The 20,565-nt window shown below is 43.9% G+C and overlaps 1 protein-coding gene across 9 annotated transcripts in view; it reads right to left on the reverse strand.

Moving 5' to 3' along the window:
• The window catches only part of sdk1a (sidekick cell adhesion molecule 1a), a 405,563-nt gene that overhangs the window by 71,709 nt on the left and 313,289 nt on the right, over positions 1 to 20,565 (reverse strand). For all 9 annotated transcript variants that reach the window (XM_079824232.1, XM_079824230.1, XM_079824228.1 and 6 more), the window contains 5 exons: positions 17,688 to 17,828; positions 15,269 to 15,450; positions 8,499 to 8,614; positions 8,194 to 8,389; positions 1,318 to 1,416 (listed from right to left, as the gene is read on the reverse strand). In XM_079824232.1, coding sequence (XP_079680358.1) covers positions 1,318 to 1,416; positions 8,194 to 8,389; positions 8,499 to 8,614; positions 15,269 to 15,450; positions 17,688 to 17,828 — 734 coding nt within the window. The remainder of the gene's footprint in view (positions 1 to 1,317; positions 1,417 to 8,193; positions 8,390 to 8,498; positions 8,615 to 15,268; positions 15,451 to 17,687; positions 17,829 to 20,565) is intronic.

The following is a 20,565-nucleotide window of genomic DNA, read 5'->3' on the forward strand; positions in this document are numbered from 1 at the left end:
ATTGAAGTTTCTCATTGAAAGTGGGAAATGGGTTGTTTTTTCAAATTATTATCAATGGTCGATTTTCATTAGATTCTCTCTTTTTTACCGAATTATAGTAAAAAATAAAACTATTTTAATCAATTTTGTGAAATATTATTACAGTTTTGAATGTATTCTATTTTATATTAAAATGTTATTTATTCCTATGATGTCAAAGCTGAATTTTCAGCATCATTACTCCAGTCTTCAGTGTCACATGATCCTTCATAAATCATTCTAATATGCAGATTAGCTGTCAGTGTTGAAAACATTAACACTATAAATGTCTCTACTGTCACTTTTGATAAATTTAACGTATCCTTGAAATAATCAATTTCTTGCAAAAATGGAAAATCTTACTGACCGCAAACTTTTGAATGGTGTATATAAAAAAATATATACATTGAAAAAATTCATTTTTGGATTACTTTTATTTTTGCATTACAGTAATGATAACTATATGTAAATGTGCTTAATTCTCTTTAAAATAATGTCACAATGCAAAAAATATTAACAGTTATTAATATATTAATTTTTAAACAAATTTAAAGAAAGAAAAAACTAAATCTAATTTCTTATTTCTTTCTTGATTTTGGGTTAAAATATGACCTCCAATCGTTCTGAACAGGTTTTGTGAGATTCACTCTCATGTTGTCCTTTGCTTGAAGGTCAACTCATGCTTACGGGTCTTTTGCTCACGGTTAACATTTCTTTAATTTTGATCTGTTTGCACTTTACTTTCCCAGTGGTAATGATTCAAGCACAATATGGATAAATAGCACTCCTGAAATGCTAAAACACCTGTATCAGCGCCCACACACAGAGTCATGCAGAGACAATCACACACACACACACACACACACGCACGCGCACACACACACAATCACAAAAGCATCCTTTACAGCTGTGCAACAGGGAGCGAAAATTGTTTCTGCCAACTGAACGCAACCAACGATGCCATAATTGCCTTTGTGCAAAAACTCAATGAAGTGTTAAATAGAAGTGTATCCATTAATAAAGCTATACGAACATCCAGGAGTTGCCAAATGAAAATTGAGCTCCTTCACGGGCTCACCTGCTCCGTCTAATGCAATGTTCAGATACATTTAAACAGAGGGGACAGATTACATTTCATTTAACAGGAAAGACAAATCTCAACTCATCATTCCCAAAACGAACAAACAAATTCATTCCGATTTATTGCTGGCAATAAGTATTTTACTTGATAATTCTGAAATATCTGTCTTTTTAACGTATCACATAAATAAAACCAACGGAAAGGTAAAAAACACTCACCAGTAATGATGCCGTTCTTATTCACAGGTTCCTCCCAGCTCACTCTCAGAGACATGTCCAAAATCTCTGTAAAGCTCAAGCGACCGACAGGGCCTGGAACTAAACACAAAGATGTTTCCCGGTTATAGACCTCCTTTTGTTTCTAAACAAGCTCTTTCTAGTGTAGGCTAATTAAACATGTGAAATAAGGCATTATTTACTCCCTTTATAATGAACGTCTCGGTTACGTATGGTAACCCTCGTTCCCTGAAGGAGGGAACGGAGACGTACGTCGGACGTACCGACGAATTGGGATTACTTCTGGGAGCCCCTATCAGCTTCGAGCTATCTAGAACCGGCCAATGGACAATTGGCGTGCGAGATTTGGAAGTGAGAGCGAATGCACGCTGTTTTTCACTGAGGAGCCACACGTAATGGCTCAACCTGCAGTGATGGTACAGCAACTGTGGCGACGGGACGTACGTCTCCGTTCCCTCCTTCAGGGAACGAGGGTTACCATACGTAACCGAGACGTTCCCATTCAGTCGGTCACGTTCGACGTACGTCGGACGTACCGACGAATTGGGATCCCCTATGGAAAACGCCATAGTTACTACCACTTCCAGCGCCCAGCGATGAGCCCCTCAGACCCCGATCTGATGCGGGCGGGAAAGTTCACGCAGGGAGAGTCCAAGCTGCTGTTCCGCAAGACCCATTCAGCTGACTGTATTGGATAACGCTGGGAAAGCGTGCCTGTGAAGGCAGCTGCGGAAGCCACATCATGCCCAGAGGGAGTTAACATGTGGAGAGTACACGTATGGGCTGGCCGTGGGCAGCACAACATACGGAAGTCCCAGGGGTGGCCCCGGCCAATTAGAGGAGGGGGACAACACGTACCTGGGACGGCAGAGGACACTCTGCCGAGGGAAAGACACGGGCTCGCCGTGGGGAGCCGTACCGTGGAAGAATACACACATGGGACTGCCGTGGGGGTCACTACATACGGAACCCAGCCTAACACAAGTTCCACCATTGCATACGAGTGTTAGGCCTGGCGTCGAACGCTCCGCCACGTCCGACTGCCGTGGGTTCCGGAAGACTCAACAGGGTTCGCCGATCCGGGGAACTCGACTGGAGCAAAATAAGCGCACGCATCCGTCTACCATAGGGGAGGGAATGGCGCAGCAAGCCGACACTAGAACGGGGACTTCGGTGTCACTGACTATGGGAAGTGAGCACACAGGAAGAAACCGGCTCTACACGGAGACTATAGAATCTAGCGAACGTGTTAGGTGTCGCCCAGCCCGCAGCTCTACAAATATCTGTCAGCGGGGCGCCACGAGCCAGCGCCCAGGAAGAGGCAACACCCCTAGTGGAGTGGGCTCTTAACCCGAGCGGGCAGGGCACGTCTTGGGACTGATAAGCCAAGATGATGGCATCCACTATCCAGTGGGCCATCCTCTGCTTGGAGACAGCCTTTCCCTTCTGCTGTCCTCCGTAACAGACGAAGAGCTGCTCTGAGGTCCTGAAGTTTTGCGTTCTGTCCACGTAAGTCCGGAGAGCACGGACGGGACAGAGAAAAGCTAGGGCTGGGTCTGCCTCCTCCGAAGGCAGCGCTTGCAGGCTCACCACTTGGTCCCGCAAGGGAGTAGTGGGAACCTTGGGCACATATCCAGGCCGGGGTCTCATGATCACATGAGAGTTACCGGGCCCGAATTCCAGGCACGATTCGTCGACCGAAAATGCCTGCAGGTCCCATACCCTCTTGATGGAGGCCAACGCAGTCAGGAGTATTGTCTCTAACGACAGAACTTTCAACTCAGCTGACTGCAGAGGCTCAAAAGGTTCTCTCTGTAGTGCAGTTAGCACCAGAGTTAAGTCCCAAGAGGGTATGGAAGGAGGACGATGCGGATTTAATCTCCTCGCTCCCCTAAGGAACCTGACGATCAGATCGTGCTTACCTAGAGATTTTCCATCTACGAGCTCATGATTAGCGGCGATAGCGGCGACATAGACCTTGAGGGTGGAGGGAGACAGCCTTCGCTCCAACCCATCCTGTAGAAAGGTAAGCACAGATGCGATCGAACATCTTCGGGGGTCTTCTCGGCGAGAAGAGCACCAATCGACGAACAGGTTCCACTTCAACGCATAGAGGCGCCTCGTAGAGGGGGCTCTAGCGGAAGTGATGGTGTCAACTACCGCTTGCGGTAGGCCACCTAGAACCTCCGCGTCCCGTCCAGGGACCAGACATGGAGTTTCCAGAGGTCTGGACGCGGGTGCCATAGGGTGCCCCGTCTCTGGGTCAGGAGGTCCTGCCTCAGAGGAATGGGCAAGGGAGGTGCTGTCGCAAGGAGCACTAGTTCCGGGAACCAAGTCCGGTTGGGCCAATACGGAGCGACCAACAGCACCTGCTCCTCGTCCTCCCTGACTTTGCGCAGTGTCTGCGCAAGAAGGCTCACTGGGGAAAACGCATACTTGCGTTCTTCCCGGGGCCAGCTGTGGGCCAGGGCATCCGACCCGAGGGTCCCCTCGGTCAAGGAATAAAACCACTGACAGTGGGTCGTCTCTGGGGAGGCAAACAGGTCTACCTGTGCGGCCCCGAAACGACTCCAGATTAGCTGGACCGCCTGGGGATGGAGTCGCCATTCTCCCGGAAGTACCTGCTGACGTGACAGCTCGTCGGCCGCACGATTGAGCAGGCCCGGAATGTGAACAGCACGAAGCGACCTCAGATGCTTCTGACTCCATAAGAGGAGATGGCAGGCGAGTTGCGACATGCGACGGGAGCGTAGACCACCCTGTTTGTTGATGTACGCTACGGCCGCAGTGTTGTCCGTCCGGACCAGAACGTGCTTTGAGCGAATTCAAGCAGTTCAACACTGACTGGACACGCTCCTCGGTGAGGTGCGCTGTCATGGCGACCGAGTCTATCTCCATACCGAGAAAAGAGATCCTCTGTGTGGGACAGAGTTTGCTCTTTTCCCAGTTGACCCGAAGTCCCAACTGGCTGAGGTGATTGAGCACCTTGTCCCTGTGTTCGCACAACTGCTCCCGCGACTGGGCAAGAATCAGCCAGTCGTCGAGGTAGTTGAGGATGCGAACGCCATGCTCTCTCATGGGAGCAATGGCCGCCTCCGCAACCTTCGTAAAGACGCGGGGCGACAGGGACAGGCCGAAGGGTAAGACGCGGTACTGATATGCCCCTCCCTCGAACGCAAAGCGCAGAAAGGGCCGGTGTCGAGGGAGAATCGAGACATGAAAGTACGCGTCCTTCAGGTCGATCGCTGCAAACCAATCTCGGGGACGGATGCACCTGAAGATGCGCTTCTGCGTTAACATCATGAATGGCAGCCTGTGAAGGGACCGGTTCAGGAATCGCAGGTCCAAGATCGGTCGTAACCCGCCGCCTTTCTTGGGTACAATGAAGTACGGGCTGTAGAACCCGGACCTCATATCGGCTTGAGGGACCGGCTCTATCGCGTCCTTCGCCAGTAGGACAGCGATCTCCGCCCTGAGCACGGGGGCGTTCGCCTCCACTACAGTCGTGAAGTGAACGCCCCTGAACTTGGGGGGACGCCGGGCGAACTGAATCGCATAGCCGAGTCTGACGGTACGGAGGAGCCACCGAGACGGGCTGGGAAGCGCTAGCCAGGCTCCCAGACTCCGAGCAAGGGGGATCATCGGCACCACAGACGTACCCGCAGCGGGGCAGCGAGGCGGAACGCAGGGATCCGGCTCGGACGGCATGGGAGCGGCCCGGAGCGGGATCTGAGTGTGCTGTGCAACACTTACCTGCATCCGCGGAGGGGACGTGCGAGTGTGGGGAGGCCGCTTGTGTGCGTCCCGACAGCCGGCGCCCCATCGCTCTCTTGGCACCCAGAGATATTGGAAACTGCTCTTTTATTGAAGTTTTGGGTGCCGCTGGCCCCAGGAACAGACAAACAAAAGATTTTCCCCCGGCCCTCCTCCAGGGGAAGGAGTGGTGCTGCAGCCATCTCCCTCAGAGCAGTTTCCTCCATCTCTGGGTGGCCCGTCTCAGGGCCGCTTGCGACGACGCTTGCCACCTGGCTTGGCAGCGGCCTGAGCGGGCTGGACGTCCTTCCCACGGCCGGCCCCACGCCGACGGCTGGTGGAAGGCTGCTGCGGCGCCTTGGCGGGGGCGGAGGCGGGTGGACGTCCTCGGCGACGAGTAGTCGGAGGCGCTGCCGCCGGCGGCGGGGTGGAGGCAGCAGCGGGCCGCCGGGGCAGGATGTGTTTGATCGCCTCCGTCTGCTTCTGGGCGGCCGAGACTGCTGGGCAAAGCTCTCGACCGCGTCGCCGAATAACCCAGCTGACGAGATGGGGGAGTCCAGGAACCGATATTTATCGGTCTCCCTCATGTCAGCCAGGTTCAACCAGAGATGACGCTCCTGGACCACAAGCGTGGACATCGCCTGATCGATGGCACGGGCGGTGACTTTTGTCGCCCGGAGGGTGAGGTCCGTCGCCGTCCGGAGCTCCCGGAGGAGCTCTGGGTCAGGCCTACCCTCGTGCATGTCAAGGAGTGCCTGGGCCTGGTGGACCTGAAGCAACGCCATGCCATGCAAGGCGGACGCAGCCTGTCCGCAGGCCTTGTAAGCCTTCCCGGTCAGACCGGAAGAGAACTTACAGGCCCGGGACGGGAGACGTGGGTCACCGCGCCAGTTAGAGGCGGTCGCCGGACACAGTTGCATCGCGACGGCGCGCTCCACTGGCGGGATCCCCACGTAACCCTTGGCTGGCCCGCCGTCGAGGGTAGTGAGGGGGGAGGAGTCACTCGGCCGGTTTCTGGCAGAAAAAGGTGCCGTCCACGACCTCGTGAGCTCCTCATGCACCTCCGGGAAGAAAGGTGTCGGGGCGGGACGCTGAGAACCAGCGCAACCCACCCTGAGGAACCAATCGTCCAACCTAGAGGGTTCGGGACACGGTGGAGGGTTCCACTCGAGCCCAACCCTTTCGGCGGCCCAGGCAAGCATAGCAGCCATCTCAGGGTCCGGGGCAGCCGTTGCCACTCTCCCAGAGGGAGGCAGTACAACTGACCCTTCATCCCCCCTCCGATGCAGCGATCGACATCTGTTCGTCCGCTGGAGCTCCAAAAGTCACCACTGGTCTCCCGTGGGAGGGTCCAGCGGGTTCCCTTGGAGGCTCTACCGGCTGCGGAGCAGAGGGAATAGGGGCCTGCGGAGATTCACTCGGCGGGTTTGCCCTAAACGTGATCCTCAGATCACCCTGGCCATCCAAAGAAGCAGGTCCACCCGGGTTAGGATGAACTATCCACAAATGCCGCCTCAGCGTGCTGTGTGCCCAAACACGTGAGACAGCGATTGTGACCGTCAGCAGGGGACAGGGAACGACCGCATCCAGAAACGCACGGGTGGTAAGACATCTTGAAAAAGACGGCACGTCACCCGTGAAGCTCTTTTTGTGAGGAAAACGCTCTGTGCTGAAGCAATCAGGGGAACCGCGACAGCGCACGGGATTGCAGTGCAGCCTGTGCCTGTACTCAGACAGGAAAACGCCCTACCCAGACCAACGGGGTTGCTGTGATAACAGCAGTTTTCTCTGTTATCTCAGAGGCAGCTGGATGAGTCAGCGCGGTCCCGCTGAAAGGTGCCGTTTTCTCCAACACGCGTCCTCCTCTGGTTCTCTCCGGTCCTTGTAGTCTTGCTTGATAGCAGCGAAAATACTCGTCGTAAGATGAGTGAGTCCTCTTCATATGCCTGTGTGGCTCCGAAGTGAATGACAGCGTGCATTCGCTCTCGCTTCCTGTTTATACCCGCGGCGCGGGGCGGGGCGCGAGATGCAAATCTCGCACGCCAATTGTCCATTGGCCGGTTCTAGATAGCTCGAAGCTGATAGGGGCTCCCAGAAGTGATCCCAATTCGTCGGTACGTCCGACGTACGTCGAACGTGACCGACTGAATGGGAACCACAACAAAGTTTCCAATGATATCAAAACCTGACAAGCACTCAAACACTGTTTCTTTTTCCTGGTAAATTCTTTCCCTAGTAACATTTCTATTGAAAGTAACCAAACTCACTTGTAGTGTCACAGATGCCTAAAGACACTGATATAATTATATTGGCTTGACCCACAGAGCAGTATTTGTGCTTAAGTCTGAGCAGCACTTTAATTAATGTGACTTTTATAAGACATGTTGTAATTTGGTATTTTATCACCCCCAAACTACCCCAGTTTCAGAGCAAGAACACTGTCACAATGCTGATGTAAAGGCCAAAAGCTGGTGGTAAGCGACATATCATAAAATATGTATATAGTATTATTTTAATTACAATATTATATATATAAAAGTTTACACATCCCTTGCAGAATCTGTGAAAATGTGGAATCATACAAAATGCATGTTATTTTTTATTTAGTACCGTCCTGAATAAGATATTTTACATAAAATGTGTTTACATATATTTCACAAGACAAAAAAATAGCTGAATTTATAAAAATGCCTCCGTTTAACTAAGTTTATGAACCCTTGATTCTTAAAGCTGTGTGTCGTTACCTGGATGATCCTGTTTTTTTGTTTTGTGATGGTTGTTCATGAGTCCCTTGTTTGTCCTGAGCAGTTAAACTGCCCAATGTTCTCCAAATTGCCTAATTTTGTTTAAATATCTTCTTTTTTTTTGTATTACCCTACTGCCCTTCGGAAGCAACAGAGGATACTTACATGTTTCCCCGAAAGACAAATTGAGTACAATTTACCGTGATCCTCAAAGTTGAATGCATCGTGTTTTCTTCAGGAGCATCAGTTTGAACCACAGTCACAGTCAATCAGTTTTTATTAAGTAATGTGATTCAGGGAGAGACAGAAACACGACCTTGACCTGGAGAATGGACTGACAAAGAAACAGACTATTACTTACTGTCCTCATGAGTTTGCACTAGTTTGGGGGCACTGCGGGGTCCGTTCCCTGGTGTGGTGAAGCACAGCACTGACGTCAGGTACCAGGTGAACTTTTTTAGACTGCTGATGAAACCGAAGTGACGTGTCCCGTGATAATCAGGAGTGATGGTCACTACGATAACATCCTCTGGAGACCGTTCGGGCCATGCCATTAACTGAGGGACAGACCAACGTCACTCAAACAGAACAAGAAAACGAAGGATCGAAACAACACAAAAAAAAATGTTAATGGACTCAAAACATATAGTTTATATATGGGTGTACCTTGTAACCTTGATTGATGCCATTGATGAACTGCTGAGGTGGTGGATTCCACGTAAATTCAATGGTGGTTGAGTTCACCGCTTTGGCCTCCACACCCTGAGGGGGCGCTGTAGGAACTGCAGGCAAGCACATACTGCATGTTAGACTCCTATTCACCTAATTTTTTATTCTCAGCCCCAGTCACCGGTCACTGAACATCTGATGCATTAAGGCACAGTAAATTGGAAACACTTTCGAGAAGACAAAAGTCTAAATCTTATTGGTTGGCTTCTACATATTTTCTGGGAGCTTAGCGTGCAGTGATCTTTAACGGTTCATCAGGAAACAAAAGCAGTGTGTACAAGTTCCAGGACTTTGGCAATCAACACTTCAGATGAGCAACGAAATGCTAGATTCAAAAAGGTCTGTGAAGATAATGGCTTAAAATGTTTTAAAAGGCATTTAAAGCATTTAGTTGAATAATAATAATAATAATAATAATAATAATAATAGGACTATTTTCCAAGCTTGGCTAACCTTTTAGATTCCCAAGTGATTTAATTGTATTATTTGTGTCCTCTTACATCTATAATGGAAGATCAGGTGAAGTACCTCACTAAGAAGTGAATATCTGCGGCATCTGCAGGTAAATATGAAAGTACTGATAGTCTGTCATAGCATGCAATTGCAATATGTAATTGTATTGCAATCTGTAATTTACATTTTCACTAAACATGATGTTGAACAAAACAAAACTGTGAACGGTCACTTTACATGTCAGTCAGAGAGCCTCTTTCTGACTAAATGGGTGGTCCTTAGCCAATTGCAACTTGAATGTGCAAGGCTTTCCGTGTCATCTGCTTCCAGTTATTTTAGCTGTACAAAATCATTCCGATTTGCTGCTGGATATTGCAAACTGGTTTTTGTTATCATGTTATTTTAATTTATTATCATAATCATAAACTCTGATTTGCAGCACTAATTTGCTTAACACTGTGTTTTTCTTCTCCCAGCCAACTTTTTTTGAAAAAAGTTGCCAGCCACCACCAGCATTTCTGATCATTTTCAAAAAAGTTTCATGGCCCCCAGAATATTTTGTTGTATGAATATCAGACTATGCAATATATCAAAAGAAAGAACTGACCTTTCATTCTAGCTTAATGCAGTCTTTTTCTTAGTTTTTTCAAAGACTATGTCTGGATCGGATTCAGAATGATGATTAAAACATAGATGGAGTAGATCAACTCCCCCAAAGCTTCACAGTCCTATAGCTCGTCCTGGGTCGACATTTCAGCAACATTAGGCAGGTTTGATTTATATGCTGTTTAATGTTGATGATCATGTTTTTTTATATATACATATGATTACATCTGATATCGTACACCCTAGTGCCACTCATTATATCAGCTACACTGCTAGTCAAAGGTTTGGACAGACCAACTCATTCTTGATTATTACTATTTCTCACATTTTAAAATAAAGGGCTATATATAATGTATGACATAGCATTGCAATTATTTCGGCGTGTTAAAAAATCTCTCTTCTTGCTCCTGGTCATGGAGAGAGACTTCTAATGAAGCTTCTGAAAAGAGGGCTATGGAAAGTAAGTCCTGCACTGCTTTTAACAAGGGACAAGACAAGTAATGTCACAGGTCTAGTGGCTCATTTACACCTGTATCTTTGAGACTGACATAGTGAAAGCTTTCGACAAGTCTTAAAGGGGACCTATTATGCAAAAGTTGTTGGCTGTATTTATGAACACAGAATGCATTTTTCCATTCTATGTAAACTCTTGTCTTGCAAACATTACAGCGTCTCGTGCAGGAAACGGCATTCTAAAAAAACGCAGAGGTAAAGTTACAAATGTTTAACCTTAAAAAAGTCAAAGCCTCATTGTCTTTGCGTCTAAAAACTACATTGCGTGTGGATAGCGCAAGGTCCGTCTAGCAAATGTTTACATAGAAAATAATGGAAAAGCAGCGCAGTGGAACGCAAAACCGCATTCTGTGGAAATAGCGTCTGTGGAAATTTCTCCTGTTTTGTTGTTGCCGGAGTATCTGAGGCACGAGTTGTAAAGGCTCCACTCTGTTCTGGAAAGGGGGGCGGGGAGCAGCAGCTCATTTGCATTTAAAGATACACACACAAAAAAAGCATGTTTTTGCTTCCACCCAAAAAGGGGCATTTTGAGCATGGTATAATAAATTATCTGTGGGGTATTTTGAGCGGAATCTTCACAGACACGTTCTGAGGACACCTAAGACTTATTACTTATTATCTTGTAAAAAGGTGCATAATAGAGGGTATATCACCGTCAGCTGGAGTGACTGCGGTTACGCGCACTGAGTAGCAAAAAGACTGAGAGCGCGCATTGGTTTACAGCGTGAATCCCGCGAAAAACACACAAAACCAGGCCCGGCGCCAGAGCGGGGGTCGGGGGAGGCTCCATGGACATCCCTGTGCCCCCCTCCGGATCGAGGGAGACGGACTTGATAATAGCGTGTAATGTTCTCACTCAGACCCCTGCCGTCTGCTGCTTCTGCTACTGATTGCTTTTAGAGGGAAAAGCTGCCCATAACTGCTGGTCTAGGATTTGTAATCCCCGTAATCCTCTGTAAGAATTCGTAATAATAGCATATTATTATCGAAAAAGAGTTGGCAAAATATCCAGTGCATATCTGTATTTGCACTGGTCAAAAGATTCAATTTCCATCGTGTTTTTACTTTGGTGAATAATGTAGCCAATCACAGACATGTTTGTTGATTTCTACAACGCAATGGCCATATACCCATCCGCATATACATGCGGGATTCACTCTCGAAATTGTGATGACTGACAGTGATAAATATTTATGTATCGAAATCAGGCTCGTATAAATGTACAGGAAAACATGATTCCTGGCTGCATGTCAATATCCACGTATCACTGGATCTTTGGTAAGTTGTAAGGAACACTATATCGAGTCCAGCCTAGTTTAAACTGATAACCATTTGTTTTACTCGCGTTTTCCCCTATTAACTCCAGTCACGCAGCAGCTCTTCTGCAACTCAGTCCCGTCTGAGGGGGTGCGTTACGGTGGGAAACTGACGGCGATGTATACCCTCTATAGGTCCCCTTTAAAGTTGACAGGTTGTGGGACACGGTAAAATCGCCACAATGTTGGACTGAATGTACTGTATGTGGCTTCCACCCATATACTGATCGATCATCTATGAGACAAACAGCACTCAAATAAATGTTGCCCTGCTGGATACACAAGACAGACTGCCGCAGACACCACCTAAACACTTCTGACGTCTCACGTCTGCTTTGAACCAAAACGATAGAGAAAGTGACAACCTATGTTAACAGGTCAAGGTTAATACAAAACCTAAAGTGCAAAGAAATCAGTTTTTCAGAAAACTGTAAATGGCTTTCCCAACAAAATGAGTCCAAAGTCATAAAGTTTGCTCTTATTTTTATAATGTAAAACGCGGCAACAATATCTGAGCATCAACTAATAAAGTAGCCAATAAATGTCTAATTTTAGAATCGCAACATTATTAAAATTCATCAGTTAAATTAAGTAGCTCAGTTTACAGTCTTCACGGTGCACCTGAGATGTCCCTGAGACATTTCTGACCTTTTATGAAGGAGGACGCTGTAGCATGGACACAATAAATGAAAGAGAAAATACATTCTATTATACATCCAGCATCCTTCTAGGATGAATCGAGAGAGCCGGCAGTCAAATGACAGGCCAGGTCTTATATAAGCCAAAACAAAACAATTTCACAGCAGAGTCCAGATACTTGATTGTTTGCCATACCTTTTTTTTTGTTGGCTGTATGGACACCTTTATTGGTGTATATAATACAACTGAAAAGCATGTACTTGTACAACACACATGAAACAGAATTTTAGACTTTCAAATGTTTTTTTGCGGAATTGGTTGTATACATTCATAAAACCCCTGCCACAAAAATCCACACAAAAAGCATATTCATGAATGCCTGGTGAGAGAGATGTGTTTTTTTTCTTCTGCGGCTGATCTTTTCAGGTTGCCTGTCAAGCTTTGACTTATTTTGAATCAAAAGACTGTCTTTCAAAAGCCTGCCAATTATAGTCTTCTCTTAAAGCGGTGTAAACATATTCATTATGCAGCGACATCTCTGCACTTCAGAGGCACTTTCCCCCACCTGGAATTCTTCAGTGGGTAAAAAGCACATACACTGCAGACCTAGTGGTGTTTATAAAACTGTCAATCGATTTGAATAATTAAATTAATCAAATTAAGTTCATATACCAATATTTCCAAAATAAAGGCCCTGAATGAAGATAAGTTAAATATATTTTTTGTTGTTGCAGACAAATAAATAATTTATTATACACTACTATTGAAAAGTTAAGGGGTGAAAGCTTTTTATATTACAGTTATATTATGAAATATTATCACAATTGAAATAACTATTTTCTATTTATAAATATTTAAAAATTTAATTTATTTCTGTGATCTGAATTTTCAGCATCATTACGCCAGTCTTCAAATCAAATATGATTTGATGCACAAGAAACATTTCTTATTATTACCAATGTTAAAAAAAGATGTGCTGCTTCATATTTTTGTGCACACTGTGCCATTTTCTTCAAAAGAACAGCATTTATTTGATTAAAATATAAATCTTTTGTAACAATATGAATATCTTTACGATATCTTTCAGTCAATTTAGCAGTGTGCTTGCTTAATAAAAGTATTGATTTCTTTAATCTTATCATCCACAAACATTTTAACCCCCTCGAGTCGGCGGTTAATATGTTTATAAGCAACTGAAAAAAGCACAAATGTCAGAGCATGTCAAAACATCTAAAGGGCCCCAAAAGAGCTCAGACTTCCAGAGGTTAAACAGTACTGCACATTACAATAAGTGGTTTTAAAAGTCCAAAATGTTTTTTGCTTTATTTCCACTTCACGCTCTATTGGTTAATAAACAAAACTGCATACGTCTTGCAAGAACATTGTAGTAGGAGCTACTTCTCTCCGTTTTTGTAAATAAATGTATGAGTCACATAGGTTATTGCCTAAAATAGTTAGAATATAAACACTTAAAGGATTAGTTCACTTTTAAATAAATGTTTGCTGATAATTTACTCACCCCCATGTCATCCAAGATTGTCCATGTCTTTCTTTCTTCAGTCGAAAAGAAATTAAGTTTTTTGATGAAAACATTCCAGGATTGTTCTCCATATAATGGACTTCAATGGGCCTCAAACGGTTCAAGGTCCAAATGACAATTTCAGTACAGCTTCAAAGGGCTTTAAGCGATACCAAACAATGAGTAAGGGTCTTATCTAGTGAAACAATCCGTTTCTGCGAGAAACCGGGCAGTATTTATGCTATTATTTTACCTTTTATCAGACGAACGTGATCATCTCTGAGCTCCGTCATAACTTCCGCTAAGTGAGGTCAAAATAAGAGGCTGGTCATAGATGTACACGTAGATGCCTCATTAGCACTTGCACGGATCAGTAGAATGAGGCATCTACGATCGATATATCTATGACCCGGCACGTATTTTGTCCTCACTTAGCGGAAGTTATGGCTGAGCTCAGAGATGACCACGTTCGTCTGAAAAGAGGTAAAATAATAGCATAAATACTGCTCGGTTTCTCGCAGAAACTGATCGTTTCGCTAGATAAGACCCTTATTCATCGTCTGGTATCGTTTAAAGCCCTTTGAAGCTGTACTGAAACTGTCATTTGGACCTTGAACCGTTTGGAGCCCATTGAAGTCCATTATAAGGAGAAAAATGCTGGAAAGTTTTCATCAAAAAACGTAATTTCTTTTTCAACTGCAGAAAGAAAGACATGGACATCTTGGATGACATGGGGGTGAGTAAAATATCAGCAAAAGTGTATCTAAAAGTTAACTAATCCTTTAATATAGGTGTACCGTAGTGATTCAGGATTAGACGAAAACATGGTTTGGAAGATGGATTCATGATGTACTCACTCATTATTTCAATTTTGTAAATTTTGAACAAAAAAAGTTACATAGTGTACCTTTAAACCTAAGCCTGTTATTGGCCTGCAGCAATGCATTTTATAGTCAAGTTAATCTAAGATGGATTTAGGGGCGTTCACACATATCTGTGCTATCTTGTTAATGTCATGTGTTACCTGTAGTAGCACACAGGTTAGGAGGTATGACACATTTATGCTAAATAATTAACTGTCCAAAATGACCATGCTTATTCATCCAAAGTAAAACTGCAGTAAGTTCATATAGCACTGTCTCTTACTTAGGATCAGTGATGTCGTCAAGGTTGCTAATTGTGAGAGGGTTCGGCGGAGCTACGTCAATACCATTCAACTGCTTGACAGACTCTGTTTATAAAACGTCTATTTAAAATAATTAGACAGATGAAGCCTCTCAAAGCAGAGTCGATACATTTTACGCTCCCCAGATAATCATCCAAACGTCCAAATGAGAAGACCCTGAATTTCCCGAAATGGATTCTCCTCATCTGAAGAGAAAAGCGCCCTCGTAGATAATTGACATAATTGTTTTGAAGAGGATTCGTATGGAAGTTAGCTGTCCAAGAAGAGGGCTCTAAAATAAACGTGGCGTCTACGTGGAGGCTAAGTCAACCTCAGCATGGCATGTAAACAAATACTGCATCAACCGGTTCAAACCGGCATGCTTCCTGCCTGCACTGATGAAAAGGAATAGATGAAAACACAGAAGCTGATAGAAGCAGCAACTGTTAGGCAAGAAAAAAAAAACTGAGAGTGTGACAGAGGAACAAGGTCTCACCTCCCTGCAGCGTGTACTCAGTGACAGGCTGACTGAAGACGCCCAGGCCTGCCCCGGTGTACGCGGCCACCTGAATCTCATACTGGGTCCAGATGATGAGCTCTGTGATCAGGCAGTAGTTGATCTCAGGGCTGGTGATGTTCTTCTGCTGGTACTCTCCAGGGAGCCCCGCGAGCCGGTACCTGTATCAGGGCAATCGATGGCCAAACAGTGAGCGACAACGATTTTCTTCCAGGTCACTGCTCCGTTAGAAGTCATTCCACAGGCTGTATAATTATTAGGCACATACAAGCTCTCTTCCAGGGTAAAACTTGTGTGAAATACACCAACGGTGGAGGAATGCTATTAAAAACAGCATAAATATTCACAACACATTCGTAGAGGAGGATAAGATTGGTCAAACACAGCTAATGAAATGCATCCAAGCTCTTGCTACATAAGAGAAATGAGTGTCATTCATTTGGTTGATCTTCTCTGTTGGGTGCATAATAAATAAAAATACGATTTTAACATTCTGCATACACTGAATAATGCCAAGACATTATATCTTTCTTTTGTGTTGTCTTTGCTTGCAAAACTCAAACATATAATGCAACCAATGAACTCACAATCTACTATGAGTCAATTCTAATTAAATTGGTCAAAAAAACTAACAAATTCATGTGCAATTGGAATACTGAATAAACAGTTACTGAAATGCAAGTCATTACTTTCAGTCATGTTCGTTTCAAAATAAAGAAACAATTGGTTTGAGAAATCAGTATCTTTTAAGACCCAGATACACCAAACTAGAGGCAACGAAAGTCGACTGTGGTGTCGCCTAACGCCACATTTGTCTGGGACAAAAAGTTGCTGCGCTTGAACACACCGCAAAGACTACAGACGACGGCCAACTACAGCACATATGTTCTGCACCTGTGTGAGAGCAAAAAACTCTCCATACCAGCAGGTATAGGCAGTAGTCTGTATTCTTCATTCAAAAAGGGAACAGCCAATCAGAAGGATCTCTTTTACTGATGTGCAATGATGGTGATTCAACATGCTCAATCATCCGAAAAGCTGCTGATGGTAGCCCGATTACTGCCACACCATAAAAACTAGGCTTATAGACGATCAACAATGGTCCGACATTGGCTGATGGCTGGCTTGGTGTGTCGCAGCATTAATAATGAGTACCCCAAACATATTTTAGATAAATGTTTACATTTTTACAAATTTCCAATCTTTGAAATTGCGCCAAAATAGTATTATTCGGTCACACTTTAATTTGGGGAACACATGTTCACTATTCAATTCGTAGATAATAGTGAACATGTGTTCCCCAAATTAAAGTGTGATTGTTGGACCCAAAATAAGCTTATAATAAGCTCAAAATAAGCAAAATAAGCTTATAAACTCCCAATTTACTGCTTATTAATAGTTAGTAATGTAGTTGTTAAATTTTGGTATTGGGTAGGATTAAGGGATTTAGAATATGGTAATACAGAATAAGTCATTAATATGTGCTTTATAAGTACTAATAAACAGCCAATATCCTAGTAATATGCATGCTAATAAGAAACTAGTTTCACATAATTCAGATGAAGCTGTGATTTAAAAAAATTCAAAATGTGGTTCATAGGTTCAGTGGTTCATATGTGTGTGTATGTGTTTAAGTGTGTGTGTGCGCACGCGTGTGTCAAAATCACACTCTTGAGTGTCACACCTTTACTGCTGTGTACTTTTTTTCAGCACTGTGGCCGATTTGTAGATTGTGCACACAAATATTCTGAGAATTTTTGTGTTTTTGACTATTTCCTATGGTCAGTCATTTGTGACTGAAGATGATGAAAGGTAAACTTTTTGTTTTGTTTTTACGACCAATTAGCATCCTTGAATCATGCCCTCAATTTTTTTGTGTGTTCACATACCTAATCCCAATAAAGTCATCAAGTTTCATATCATTCCGATGAAGCTGTGATTTTTAGAATTTCAAAACCGAAAATTTTCCGGCCAGAAATGAGCACCAGAGGGTTAATAGAGAGAATTGGACCTCAAACTAAAGTGCTATAGCTATTGTTCTGACTAGAGTGGATTGTCATGCTTGCCAAAACCTTTACTACAGCCTGACAAGATTAACTTTCACGCAGACATATCAAACACACCTTTTAAATCAGTTTGCTTATAAATGTGCTAGGCTACAACTGTACTAAAACAGTAGTCAAAGTGACAGCACTAAGGTCAACTCCATAATCTAGATGGGATGACAAATGGAATCAAAAACATTGTTGGAGCCAAAACAAGCTTCACTTTTTCCAAAAAGTGTATGCCATATGAACGTGTATGCCATATGAATAAATGTGTCATTAATAAAGAAGTCATATTTCAGCACATTTCATCAGGCAAGTTCCGTTTGTGAAATGGTTTGTGCATGTTTCACCTGAGGACGTAGCCTCTCAAGACTCCGTTAAGCTGAGGCTCTGGGGGCGGCTGCCACTGCACCATAATAGACTGGTTGGTTCTTCCGCTGGCTACGATGTTCTTGGGCGGAGCGCTGGGCGGTTCCTCTCTCAGCATCAATCTGGGGAGGAAGTGCAAGAGCGTTGCTATAGCATCACAATCTGGCCTGCTCTACAGGTACACACTTAACGCCACACCAAAGTGTTCTTACATGACTGGTTCGTTGCTCTATTTTCTCTCTTGCGAATTGGGTTAGTCGACTCGCTCTAGGGCGCAACAGTGTGAGCCATGAAAGCGTATTCCTCTGGTCGGAATTCCATTTCCCAACCTGATGCACTGTATCACATCCGCCCACTCCATAAAAAGCTCTTATGCGTTTTCGTGGAAAAGTCTCTCTGTACTCCAAGCACCCTGATGCTTTGAATTTGGAGGTCGCTGCTTACGTGGCAACTGGCTTGGGTGCGCTCACAGCCGTACAAGATTACGTTAGTTGGCTCAGCAACTTCAAGCTAAGCGCTTCATTGAAATGTCAAGCTTTCGAATTACAAATAGACCAAATATTTTTAAAGATAAGAGCATCGTATGGTTTGTTGTTCAGTAGTGCTGTGCATGTCTACCAGAGGATTTGTCCCCCAATGTGAGAGCTTTTTAACTCGGTGGTAAATACCTGTACGCTTTTCAAGGAAGGAACACACTAAACAGCGCTATTTCTGTTCAATCCTAAGAGGAATGAACATTTTTTGAAGCTTATATTTTAGTTTATTAAAGGGTCTCAATTCACATTTGTTGACTGAGACTTTGTGAGATTTAAAAAATGCAGAGGCTCTGGGCAAACATCAAAGTGCAAACGGACCTCAACACATTTCTCTTCGCAAAAAGAGAAGAAGAAATACGTTGAAAGTCCTGTTCATGTCGATCTCCTGAAATAAAACATGAATTCATATCAACATTATGGTGCTAGTGGCTGCCATTTGCAAAATGGGGGAATGTATCACAATATTGGTTTAAAAAGACCCAATTGGTTCCTCCTTACTAGATCTTACTACAACGGTAATGAAATAGTAAACACTTTTATTGTGGGAAATGCTAACGATGATTTTGTGGGCTCTGTGATCATTGGTAATGTCATAATGGCTGGTCTCTACAGGCTAGTTTGCTATCACACATAAATGATATTTTGTGAGCAATGCTCAGTTCATTCTACAGAATGTGCATTTTCTTAATTAACAAAGTTTGAAAATGAATCAGTGTTGAATACTTAATAATACCCATAGATTCATCTGCCCTTTGCGTTTCATGCTAATGGACAGTTAAATCTGCATTAAAGTTTAATAGGATCATTGGGTCCTTTCAGATTTATTGTCAGAGCCTTCTTAAACCTCTGACCACACTTTGTTATTTCTTCCCAGAAGTCTATTTCATAATTAATGCCCTCTATAACCAATATCATGGAGCTTTTCTCAGACAGTGCTCTGTAAATCTGCCTAATGATGGCCGTAAGGAAAGACTGCTCGCTCCTCCCTGAAACAGAGCTTTTCTAGCTGTAGCCATGCAGTATTTACACATTTGTTTTACGCACTTGCACTGTGCCACCAGCTATTAAACATCTGCCTCTGAACATAAACAAAACAAGGAAAGAGTCTGGCACTTTATACAAATACAGTGCACTTTGGGGTCCTATGACCTTTTAGAATGCATTAGAGGCATTGTTTTGTGTGTGTGTTCTGAATAGATAAACTAGACAAGTCATTATCTAACATAAAATTAACCCAGCTTGAAATATTTCTAGTTTTAAACCTATTAATTATCCTTGCCTTCCACCACCTCCCTTAAAGGGTTAGTTCACCCAAAAATGAAAATTCTGTCATTAATTACTTACCCTCATGTCGTTCGAACCTCCGTTCATCTCCGTTCCGACTCACTGATTCATAACGCTTCGAAGCTTCATGATGCCGTGTTTTGAAATCGTCATCACTATTTAAGTCGTTATTTAGGGTTTTTTTGCGCACAAAAACTATTCTCGTTATTGTAGAACCACTGTAGTGAGATGGACTTTGTAACGACGTCTTTAGTACCTTTTAAGGGTCTTGAGAGTGAACCGTGCATTGTGCCACTGGAGGCCTTTCAGAGCCATCAGATTTCAACTAAAATATCTTCATTTCTGTTCCGAAGATGAACGGAGGTCTTACGGGTAAGTAATTCATGACAGAATTTTCATTTTTGGGTGAACTAACCCTTTAAATAGGGTAATTTTGGCCTGTCCACTTTAGAGGTCTTGATATTCATCCTTGATCACATTCTACAATCGGAGAAAAATGTCATAATTCAATTTCTGGGAAATATATATGTTTATTTACAACTTCAAACCAGCATTTGGTCCCGAACTAACAAGCCTCTCCATAAAAGCATCTTTAAACTTGTAAGTATATGTTGTCTGAGCTGTAATAAGATCCATTTGTATAAATCTTGCATGAAACATGATACAGACAAAAAAATTTTTCCACTATTGTCTGGAATATAGTGGAAACAGCCCAAACTGTCTGCAGGGTGCTAGAGCTCACAGGGCCTGAATTACACACTTTCAAAAATGAATTTATAAGAAAAAAAATCCAAAAGCGTCTCTTTTTTGAGGGGGTTATTACAGCTTAGACAGCACATACTTACATGTGTATCACTTTTAGCAGTGGTTTATGAAACTTCAAAGGGTTTCCTGTAAAATGACAACAAACTTTCGAATTTAGACCACTGTATGTGGGTATGGGAAGCTTTTCAATTTGGGTAGGCCAAATCCAGGCGGAAATCCCAAAAATGGTCCCAGACCTTAAGAGGTTAATAAGCCCAAATGGACAGATGTCTGT

Source organism: Gobio gobio (genome assembly GCF_949357685.1).
Source record: "Gobio gobio genome assembly, chromosome: 1".
Lineage (NCBI taxonomy): Eukaryota > Metazoa > Chordata > Actinopteri > Cypriniformes > Gobionidae > Gobio > Gobio gobio.